Source organism: Phoenix dactylifera, chromosome 2 (genome assembly GCF_009389715.1).
Source record: "Phoenix dactylifera cultivar Barhee BC4 chromosome 2, palm_55x_up_171113_PBpolish2nd_filt_p, whole genome shotgun sequence".
Lineage (NCBI taxonomy): Eukaryota > Viridiplantae > Streptophyta > Magnoliopsida > Arecales > Arecaceae > Phoenix > Phoenix dactylifera.
Window position 1 is genome coordinate 19,203,607 of NC_052393.1, and position 12,405 is coordinate 19,216,011.

General features: G+C 37.7%; 1 protein-coding gene across 1 annotated transcript; it reads right to left on the reverse strand.

The window, feature by feature from the left end:
- Positions 1 to 1,179: 1,179 nt before the first annotated feature.
- Positions 1,180 to 3,691, reverse strand: LOC103715458. Its single transcript, XM_008803075.4, has one exon. The coding sequence runs from the start codon at positions 3,062 to 3,064 to the stop codon at positions 1,400 to 1,402; it is 1,665 nt and encodes a 554-aa protein (XP_008801297.2). The 5' UTR covers positions 3,065 to 3,691; the 3' UTR covers positions 1,180 to 1,399.
- Positions 3,692 to 12,405: the final 8,714 nt, after the last annotated feature.

Sequence of the window (12,405 nt, forward strand, 5' to 3'; positions counted from 1 at the left end):
CATGAAATGAAGCATGGCCGAGGATAAAAGGTAAAGTCACAATCAAACTAACAACCCGGAATCAATTTGCCTTGCTTATTGTATTTCTTCAGATTTCTTTCACAACGAGCTCTAAGGATGTTAGTAATTGATTGTAGTTCAGGAGAACTAATGCCGCCACTGGGAAATAAAAGATTTCTGAATGCCACAAAGAAAGCTTCAAGTCAGATATAAAACAAGGATTATGGTACACAAAATTACAAAATAGTGCAGCAAGAAAAAGACAAATGTCAAAGTTCAGAAAATGCCATTATACTGGAGAGCTATGTCATGCTGAACATCAGAGCTAACGCATAAACAACAATTTACAAATACTTGTAAGTATAGAGGAGGGACCATCAGAACTAGAGTTCAGTGATGAAGTACTTGAAACGTGAAGATGATGCTACCGCCAGTCTCTGGGACTGTGGCTTCCAACCATTTTCTTCCCATCCCACCTTGATGCAGGCATTTTAGCAATTCAATAGGCATAAAGAGAGCAGCGGACTAGCAGCAGTGCAGCTGAAAGAAGTTAAAAAAGGGCCAGATTTTGCTTGAACCTCTCACAGTCCTTCAATGCCATTATATTCGACATTTGGGAAGCCGCACTGAAAGACAGTCAACTGACTCTGAAATCTATACCACCCCTTATATCGCTTAAGTAATTAGGACGAGATGACTACTTGAAACAAAGCAATGCAACTACCAAGATCATGGTGGCTGCAAGCAAAAACTCAACCGAACAAAAAGTTATTCTCGTAGCAGACTAAAGAGAGATTAACAGAGAGAGCAAATTGTGAACTACAGGCACAAAGCAAATAAGTATCAGGTTACAGTAAAATGTGCTTCATGCACACTTCGTAGCATGGATGAACTATAATGTGCAAGCGCTCTCCTTGAGGTTTGGCAATGGCCAAATCAACAATATGAAGAGTAAAAAGATATACAAATTCCAATGCAAAGATATAGTAGAATCCAATAAGAAATCTTTTTAACAAGAATATTTGATGAATAGTTGAGGAGTGCTTTTTATTTAGAACGTACACGAATGATCCCCAAATGGCTATACAGAAGTTATTTGCATACCTCTCGAGGATGTAATAGAAATTTTGATATAAGCGTTCATAATAACATACAGAAACAGGTAATCTTGTCATAAAAAATCAGATGGAAGGAAACCCTGAAATTTCTGCATTGCTAATTATCATGGATTTTTGAACAGAAGGAATTATGTACATTATAAGTCAAGAAAAACCCATACCTTTTTTCTAAAAAAAAACAACAATTCCAAACTCTATACCTCATCCATGAGGAAGTAATTTCAACATATTTTTTTTTCAATCTTTTCAAGGTTTCAGAAGAATCAGCGAAGCTCAGCTTCTTAGTATTGCATATGCCACTCCATACAGTCATCAGGGTCCAAACTACTCCTACAATCCAACAAGGCATTCTGCTGCTGCTCATACCGGCAAATATAGTTCAACCCAACCAGAAGCTCACATATAGCTGCTTCTGTCTTCTCCCTATCGGCAAAATACAATGTTTCCAGCAGCAGAACGTTTGTCCTCAAAACAATCTGCTGCTGCTCGAAGTTGCGCTCAGTCTGCCACCGGATCATGTTATGAGCCATCGGCGCGAGCCAGCTCAATATTTTCTCGAGTGCTTCCTTCCAATCATGCGCAAGAGGCGCATCATATATAGCTAGATTCTTGACGCAAGACTTGAGATTCCTTCTCAAAGCCAGCCTCAAGCTTGAGGGCAGCATCTGGTAGAGATCATCCCTGGCTTCCTCCCCAACTAGATGTGGATAACAAAGGAACTTCTCGATGATGATTATAATATTCGCATAGTGCAGTGCAAGAGCCGAACCGCCGACTGTGGAGGGCGGAGCGAGCGCTGTCAATCTACTCTTCGGCCCAAACCGCGACCGCCCGATCTTGCCGCTCTTGTTCGGCCCCTGTTCCCCACTGAAGGGAACGGAAGCGCCCGTCGCAGCGCGGCTCAGGCAACTCTCGTTGTCGAAATGCTCGTCGCTGTCCTTCCATGAAGCGGAGCCGCCCAAGTTGAGGCACTCCGTGAAGAGCCTGCCGGCGCTGGCGCCGCAGCGGAACCGGAGACCCTCCCTGCGAAAATTTATGCCGGAATCGGCTTCAGCTCCAATCTGACTTGGAATCTGCCCGGACTTGCCATCGCTTGCGTCTGACCGAAGCAGCCCCGAATGTATTGTGCGGTGACCGGAGGGGATGATCTGGCCGGAAAGTTGCCGACTTTGATCGGAAACCAGGCAATCCAAGCCGAGAACAGACTCACCGAACGCATGGCGGATACGGGAATAGATGGTGCAGACCGCCCGGGCGAGGAGGAGGACGACCTTGTCGTAGGTCTGGTTCCAGAGGGAGGCGTCCCGGAGGTGCCGCACGTCGTGCCGCTGCCCCTGGATCTTCTGCTCGACGGCCCGGCGGGTCTCGTCGTGGACCGGCGTTGGGGGGAACTTCTTGGCCGACTGCTCCAGCTGGGTGAGGACCTCGAGCTCGATGTAGAGGGTGGCGGTGGAGGAGACGAAGCGCTCCATCTTGCGGACAGTGCCGTCCATGTCCTTGGAGAGGAAGCCGAGGCCGGCGGGGTCGATCCGGCCGGCGAGGAGGTCGGAGTAGACGTGCTCGAAGCCGAGGAGGGCGTGGTGGGAGCAGCGACGGCCGAGGCGGGAGGCGACGGCGGCGACGCGGTTGAGGTCGTCGAGCTTCTCAGCGAGGGCCAGCGCGAGGATGTACGAATCGTTGGTGGAGACAAGGAGGCGGACAGCTGGGGAGGCGAGGGTCTGGGAGCAGAGTCGCGCAATCTCGGAGTCGGAGAGGGAGCGGTAGAGGTTGACGGCCCGGGACATGGCGTTGGCGACCTCGAAGGAGAGGATCCGAACGGTGTCACCGCCGTCCTGCAGTGGCTTCGAGCCCTCTCTCTTCTCCCTGGAGGCGGCGGCGGAAGTGGAGGAGGAGTTTTCGAGGGATAAGGCGGTCCGCATCTTGTGGATCCAAGGCTCCGCCACCATGGCCGAAATCTCGAAGCAGATCGGAACCAAGTCGATGTTTTTCCTCCCCCTTCCTATCTCCTAGGGTCTCCCAGAGGGATCTCGAGATCTTGGTGGCCCCTTTTTCGAATTCAAATTAGAGTTTTTGTCTCTTTTAGAAAAAAATCAGACGCCTTTCCAATCGAAAAAAGAGAAAGATCCAATTTTTACCGAGAATTCCAAGAAAAGAAACACCTGTTGAGGATTCCAACCGCTGGAAACTCTCAAACAGGCGATTTCTACCTCAAAAAATAGAGAAAAATCCAAACTTTTCTCCTCCCTATTTTCGATTCCACTGATTCGAACCTCCTCAATGCTGCCGGAGGTCAGATGCAAGCTCTGAGAAAGGAGAAATTCCGGCTTCGGGCTCGTCGATTGATGGACGAATCTACGCCGTCTTCGAGTAATAAATGAAAGGGGATTGAGAGAAGGCGGAGGAGCGCTATAACCATTCTCTCAGTTCATCCAAAACCAAAAACATATAACCAGTCTCTGTGGGCTGTATGGCGGTCCAAAAGACGCTTCGTTTTGACTCCCAGGAAGTCATAAACACCCACTTCTATCAGATTGTTTGACTTTTTTATCCTAATCCTCTGAATTATCATTATTAGAAGACATGAATTTAAGGTGGCAATCAGGTCGGATTAAATGGAATGAAAATTCAGATATAATCCAACTTATTAGAAGACCATACACCAACCAAGTTTCTACATTACAATTAAAGAAAAAAAATACTTTGCAATGGACCTAAACTACAGTCATTGTGAATTGAGTGATGACTCGACAATCATAGATCTCCATATGTTTTCTCCTTAAAAATTTTCAGTTGAGTCTTAATGGTGCATTCTCAAGTATCTGGAGTTGGTCTTCTCCCCCTTTATTTTTTATCTTTCAGCAGAATGCTGGTATATGCTATTTCAATCATAAGTATTTTCAGAAAAGAGACAATTTTGTGTCTGAACTTACGACAACTTGACCCACACAAACACACTTACACATACCAAAAATGTCCACATTAGCACAAGAGATATATCTATTAACTTCAGGGACAGAGACACCCTGCTTTAGTAATGGCCCTACCTCCGGGCACCTGACAGCATTTGCCTGAGCTGAGACAACTCCAAAGGAATGTGAAGACCAGACACAACTTCAAAATTTTCTTGTTCTTTTGGACTAGCTGCAGTTGAAAAGCCTCATTAAATCGAGATAAAAGCAAGCAACTGGATTCATCAAATAAGATATATATAAATACCCTTATAATCATCTGAGAAAATCTGAAATCTCATTTGTCAAAAAAAAAATCATATGAGTTATTATAAGTTAACATGATAATAGTTTGTTCTTTTTTCGATTCTTTTTTTGAATACTCGCTAGTTCAATCCCACCAAGTCAGTATTCCCCTTGATACTGGTGCCGGGTCTTGAAGACCGTTACTCATATGCGAATTAGTATTCCAACGGTTATGGCCTTGCGGCGTCCCTCCAAACACAATCGCCTTGACAAGAGCAGACCAAAGCAGGACAATGGGCACGTTTTTAGGGGCAAGCAGAGCCATGGCGCAAGTTAATGGCCGTTAGCAGTGGACTATTTGGTGCTTGTAGATAAAGTATTAAACACGCCACAAAAGCGATATATAATATTATTATATCAAATAGTGATTTTGTTAAATAGTTTTTATTTTAATTATGAGGATCGATGCATATATGTATTTAGTCCTACATCGATTATGTACTAGATAAATTCTTTGAATATCTATACAAGACCGAGAAATCCAAATGGTATATTCTAGCTAGTTTTTTTAAATAAAATCCTCAGTTGTTATAAATGATATCAGAGCTAACTGCCTCATAGTCCATGTAGACTTCAGTCTGACGAGCTTTCTTTAAATAGAGAGAGTATATGAGGATTCATATCGGTGTATGTTTAGTTTGATTATGTACCAAGTAGATCTAATATATTTATACAAGATCGGAAAATCAAAATAATACCTTCCAACTAGTTTTTTCGGATAAAATTTTGAATTATTGCATATATTATTGTTATTGTCTTTATTCTTTTGCAACATCTTCTGAGTTTGACGACCATGGGATCTGGTGATAAAGGATGCTCTACTCGACAATTCTAGCAATCAAGAGTGTCCTTTGACAAGGCTCGTGGGAGCAGACTTTTCACCATAAAACCACGACCAGCAATACCGAGCTTCAGCATCATTTAATTTGTAGATAATTTAAAAATAATTGATGATATTTAATATGTTGGATCTTGACTTTTTAATCTTGTCTTCGGATTTTGCTTGATCAAATCTGATTAACCTGAATGCAGTCTACCTTATATATTATACAATATTCAGTTAGTATATATACAAAAAAATACTTTTATGATTTAGTTATTAAAATATTGCAAATATATGTTTCAACCAATATTTAGTAGAAGATTACTTTAAAAATATATGCGTAAAAACTTCCAAAGATCTCAAGCTCTTACTAGGTCTTTTAGGTGAGATCTTTATGAGTCGCTCCAATTAGGCTCAAAACCAAATGAGTTGGCTCAGGCTTTACTCGCCGACACCTCCAATTGTATGTGCTTCTTTGAAAGGCTGGTCCTATTTAAAATGAGGCATACCAATGTGAGATCTTTAGAGATGTATACAAGCCCTTAATATAGGGCTTGAAAATTTTATCTTATCATCTCAACTATTATAAAGTGAATTCTGGAATTTGGACTCCATCCAAAAATTTATCTCCATTTGTTCCATTATTTTCTCTTAATATTTGATGTCTACCGCATGGACTTTTTTCCCTTAAATGTTTTGAATTGTATCATAAACATTCGGCTTTGATATTTTATTTCATATGTGGTTACCCTTTTCGAAGAAGTCTTTTCTGACTCTCTTTTTTTAAAAAAAAAAAATCTATTATTGGAAATTCACTATGACCCTTGACTCGAGTCCTGCACGGGCCCATCATGGCATCCTCGTCAGGCTAAGAGTTTAAATCCATTCAAATCTAATTATAAGTACCACGATTAACTCCTGGTCAGCCTCAATAGATTCGTGTTGCAGTGTCTCCAAATCCACATAGATTATGAGCTGGGTCCGCTCGTATACTATTTGTAACAATACAGAGCCTTACCTAAAATAGATAGTCGGAAGATATTATTTGGGTTCCTTTATCATATATAAGTACTTAAAATCTACGTAGCGAATAGTCGTCGCTGGACTAAATATATACCTATATGGGTTCTCAAAGTAACACCATGAGATTTAAACAATAAACCCCGTGATAAAAAGATGAGAAGCTAGACCAATGTATCCGTGTGCCCTGTCTTACCAAAAGCCCAAAGGATGGTGGATGGCACAACTGCAATGGCAAATTAATATTAAATGGAAGTCCAGAGACCGAACCCTATGTGTTTGGTTTAGTTCTTTTGCCACGTTATTTCTATAATTTATAATAAATATAAAGTTAGACATAAGATTTGGGTTGTTTTCTATTCTATCATATTGGGGTCTAGATGTTGCATCATGCATATGCAATGGATGGATGAATATATATATATATATATAATATACAAGTTAATTAACTATTATTAAATTATATTGATATAATATAAATGCTATTTAATTATTATTAAATTGAATTTTGATGATGACCTTATAGAGGAGATTGGTATCAAGAATCTCTCAGAAGCGTAATATAACTTGCTACGAAGGTCTAAAGCCTAACAATTCTCGCAGTGGATTGATATAAATGGTTATAATAGCATCTAGCTAGTTCAGTGCACATATGAACAAAAGGTTAGGTATGCAATATCATGGACTTCGTGCTGAGATTTTATAGGTATGGGGTCATCCAAATCCTAAATACTATTGCTTTTCAAAACCTTTCATTATAATTGCAGCTATGCTATATCTCTTTTTCCATCTTCTTTCTTAAGCCTTTGAGATAAACTTGGAACTCTAGCCTTACAAAAAGGCTTCAGGTCACCATTGCATATTTCCAAGGATATCTTTATCAATTTTTACTCTTAGTTTAATGTTCAAATTTCTTACTTTATTTTTTTTTTTGTTACACCATACATATTTCTGCATATTCTAATCTATATTTTGCTTATCTTTTGGATTTGGGATCCTTATTTCTAACTAAGACTTTGAAATCTTCTTTCAAGTTGCAAAGTTATATCATGATTATGCAATATTGAATAGGAATCCTCCAACTTCATTCTACAAGACATATCTCCTTCTATGCTCTAATATATATGGTAAACCTAAATAGCAATAATGATCTCAATAAAATATCTTCTTCTCATCAATTTTGATCCATTTATCATTTTCAATCTTACCTCTATTATGATTCAATTGGTTGCACTCCGGTTTGGTTCTTCTTCTGAGTTTTGATGTCTTACCCTCCATAAATTTCCTTCGCATATGATATTTTTTTCCAATCAATTGTATGGATTAATTGTTTTGATTCATTGTAGAGAATTTTACAAACTAAAAGGGCTAGAACGCCACCCAATTTAACATCTTCATCTTAACTCGTTCAGTTGCTAGGAGTAGACTTGTTTGACACAATTAACATGCAAAATAAAAATAATCATATAGCCAATATGGAGTATATGCCTGAGTCGGAACCCAATGCTCAAACATAGAGAATTTACAATTGTTTAGCAACTTGGATATCTAGAAAATAAATATGAATATGGTCATGTAAGAGGAGTTCGCATTTTCTAAAATCTACTAAACCCATTCAAGTCCCATATTCCATATGATATCTATCAAGTTGTTGTCATCTTTATCTAGCATGTTATTTTAATATTTATGAGCTTTAGCTAGATTCTTGATTCACTTAAAAAAAAAACCACTAGATTCATGTTAAGATGATAATTCTATCTTCAAATAATTTTAACACTGCAAATTGCTAAATAGTCTTTTATATTTGGTTGGGTCCGAGAACTATTAAACTTAGCAATTAGTGTAGCCAACCAAAAGAACTCCAATTCCTCTGCATGCAATTTAATAACATATATATATATAATCTTTGAAGCATCCAAATACATTTGCAAGCATGTCTGTCCTAGATATCCAGCAATCTTCAATCTACCTGCGGCTATTCCACTTCTCAGATTTCCCATCAAGATTACTTTTTCTTTAGAAACACGCATTCAAGATTCCTGGCCAAGTCACAAAATTTTAAATCGTGAACCTTTTTTTTTCTTCCTTTATTTTATTTTATTTTATTTTTTGCTAGGATAAATAACTCAAAAAATCAATATTTTCATAATATCTCAGAGTACTCGAGACAACTCTCTATTTCCAGCCCATAGAATACCACTTATATGGCTAGCCATATGAGCGGCCATTCAATCCGTAGCTTCATTGACTTTACGAATACATGCTTGGCCTAAAAGGCTTCTCCATTTTTCATCATTGTCTAGATATCTCGAAACAATGGATGGTTGCCGCCAAATATATGGCATCCTGTTACATTAATAATCCCATTATGTTGTCCAACTCATAAATCAACAGCAAACATCATCTGAAAAAGTCCTCTGCTAAGCCCAATTAACATGGCAAGCTCCATGAAAAGTGGGCACACATGGTGTGGCACGTCTTTTAAAACCATAGTGCCCCTAATGGTCCCAACCCCATTTACTTATGAGAGAGAGAGAGAGAGAGAGAGAGAGAGAGAGAGAGAGAGAGAGGCCATATAAGCCATGAAGTCAAGAGGTAGAGATGGTTTAGGTTGCCCTTGTCCTACCGTCCCATTAACTCCTATTCCTTTGGAGCCTTCCTTAGTGGAGAACAATCAGGACGAAACCTACTCCAACAAGCCTCTTTTGCCCCTACCGAGCGTTTGGAGCCTTCTGGCGTACGTGTGATACTTTTTTGTCCCTTTATTTTGCTTTCCATCGCCCATTTCCATGGCTACTTCTTCTTGCCGTCGTGGAGCAGATGCCGCTTTCCATTTGGCTCAGCTCGTTCTGACTTCTATTACCTTGGATGGAATAAATTCATCCAAAAATTTCATCATAAGATGAAATAAATTTATCAAAAATAATTTCTTTCTAGATTCATGATGGACTTGGTTCAACTAATAATTTTTCTAAACAATGCCTATCTGATCGCCGAACTAATTTGTCTAACCTAATCTAAACTATTCTAATTCGATCTGATCTATATGTCAAGAGAGACAATGACGCTACTACAGCAGTTGCTATTAGATAGTGCCACGCACACAAATGGTGCACCATTTTTCAATGTAAGGGATAAGCAATGATGTCACCAGAGTTATGCGCTCTGATTTAGCTTCCAAGTGTTTGGCATGTTCCTGGTGTCAAGTAGATACTCTAAACCACTTGGCATTAGGTATGTGGCAAGAACTAACATGGATAGACTTAATCTGCTCTCTATGGTAGTTAATTATCTATTGCATCCCTCTCCAATCTTCACACCTTTATAACTACTCCAATTCTTACCTGGTAATAAAACTTAATTTAGTTCTTATAAGTCGAAAGCAAGGGATTTATTTTGTCAATTTGAAAAATAATATCTTTAATTAATTGAAGATCACAATCGTGTCGTAACCATTCTTATTCTCTTCCTTTTTAGATTGTGTGCTAAAAATTGCAAATTACTATCCCTTTACTTAAGATAATTATGGATTGCTTTCTCCATCTAGGCATTCACAATTATGAGTTGACGAAAATATGCTCATGACATATTATAATTAATTAGATTTTTTGTATGAATATCCTTCTAAATATCAAATTTTACATATATATCCTTTCAAAATTGATATTTGTATGTATACCTTCGTAAAATACTTGTTTTGTTATTTTATCTTTTTTTAATACTTATTTTTTAATATGTATCCACACCGTTTAATGCCATTAAAAAATTAACTGTTTCAAATTAAAATGACTAAAATATTCTTAATGGGTAGATATGCAAAAAGAAAGATTTATAAAACATCGCGATGGGGGACAAAAAAATCATTTTAAAATTTTATTTTATTTTTAATTAAAATAAATATGGTTTTTATTAACGGTGTTAGAAAAACCATTATATTATGGGCATTTGTGCAAAAACAGTGTTTTATAAGGGTACAAAAATAAATATAAATTTTAAAAGGATATTCATATAAATTTGAATTTTTAGAAGAATATTCATGCAAGATAACCCTAATTAATTTTTATTACATATTTGAAGTCACACCACCACCTTTTTGAAGTTAGGTCATACCACAAATTCGAAATTCTTAATAAATTCTTGGAGTAGAAACTTGTATCTAGGTTGGTTCTGGTGAAGAAAAGAACTAATCCATTTTAAAGCGGTGATGTTGTAATTGCTCACAAGAAAAAGTAACGATGTTTCCTGCTCATAAAGTTTGTTTAACAGTGCAGTGTTTATCGTGAGTACAAAAGCTAAATCCCAATCAAAAGCAATAATCACGTGCTTATACTGTTGTGGAACCTATAGTTGGACAGATCCATGCAGAAGGGATTAACATCAAAATGTTAATTGTTTATAAGGATTTTAGAATAAAGACGGCAGAAAATTTAGTTAAAATAGTGGGTTTTCTTAGCATCACAGTTTCAGTCTCTGATAGTCATATAAAGTTTTGCAAATAGTTTTAATAACTCTTTCCTGACAACTCTCTTCAACTATTTCATGAAGCAGGATTTGCATTTGTTTATCATCATGATGGGGTGTTGTTTGTGGTGCAGTCTGCGAGCTTTTCCCATGATTCTTAACAACATGCACTCTACCTTGATGGGGGAATAGGCTATTTTGCATGTTCCCTTTATTGTTGAATAATTTTCCTATACATACCCTAAGGATGTATCAGGATGTAGTTGTTCTTAACCAATGATAATAAATTGCTTCTAATATGACAAAAAAAAAAAAAAAGTTGCCAAGCAACATAAGAAAACAAGAACTTTCTTTGATTATAAAAATATCATCCAAGTTCTGTAAATTTGAGTATTTTTAGAGTAGTATTTACAACATACGCCGCCACTGAGAATACTGAATCACAATACGTCCCCTAACCAAATTGTTTGGGCTGATACTCTTTGTTTCAACATGACACACCAGGCTTGAAGCCATCATATTGTACAAAAATCAAGTAGGTTGCAACAAAGGGTGCTATATGATGTATCTAGAGTAAGTAATCGACCATTAGAAGCTGTGTGAGAAGAGCTTACGATTTGCTCTTGCACATACCTATCTACCATCACCACCACCACCACTACAACTACTATTTTAGCGGAAGAAACGCAAGTGACCGCAATTTTTTTTATTTTTTATTTTTACCATTTTGTAACACCAGAACATTAATTGTTACAAAATTATGCTCCACATCTCTCAATTATTTTTTTCTTTAATTTTATAAAATCATAAAGATTAATAACATAATTTATGATTTTTCCTCACTCAAAATCAATTCGACTAATAGTAGTGAGAGAGAGATAAAGATGATCAAGAGAATAAGAATGCAATTAGGGTAGGTTGGACCAAGCCACAGACGCTACTGTTACCCTGGCGCAGGCTCCAACCCACAAGTCCATGATAAGCTAAAGACCCGGCAACAGCCCAAGGAGTCCAATAGAGAATGAAAACAGAGAGAGAGAGGTGCGTAGGTTGTATTCTATTAAGATTTCTCATATTTACGGAGAAGCTAATAGTATAGTTGACTGAATGGCATTTTATATAGTTGTACAGACCGAATCTACATCGTAAGATTCTACAACAAAACCTTCTGACCCTTTATTTAATAATTACCCACAAAAAGAAAAAAAAAGGAGAGAGAGAGGGACGCTGCTTTGAAGTTTTGTGATTTTGCATACTCTTTCTGTTTTTCTCAACTCGATCTCTTGATTGATCCATGGGTTAAAAGCATCTCTTTCAATAGTTTTGCTATGTGTTTTTTTTCAGGATTAATTAGAAACTGGATTCTAAGACTAGAAATAAATACCATGATACAGAAAATTGAAGAATTCATATTGTGATTTATTGAAGAAAAAAGAAAGGATAAATTGGGATGATGTGACCTTGAATGATGAAAAAGTAAAGGTGCTTCCAACTATTTCACAATACTGCAGTTGCGTAACCATATTACAATGGAAGTTTGATCTGACTACTTGTCTGTAATTTGGTTATTGATATCTGAAATTAGGCCAAAACATCCTACTACAGCATCAGACATTTGACATGTCCTAATTGGTAACAAACTACTTAAAGAAGTGTCTCCAGTTGTTGGTAAATATTGAAACTACATTTTAGTAATATTTGACAGCAATAATAAGTGTTTTATTTTTTC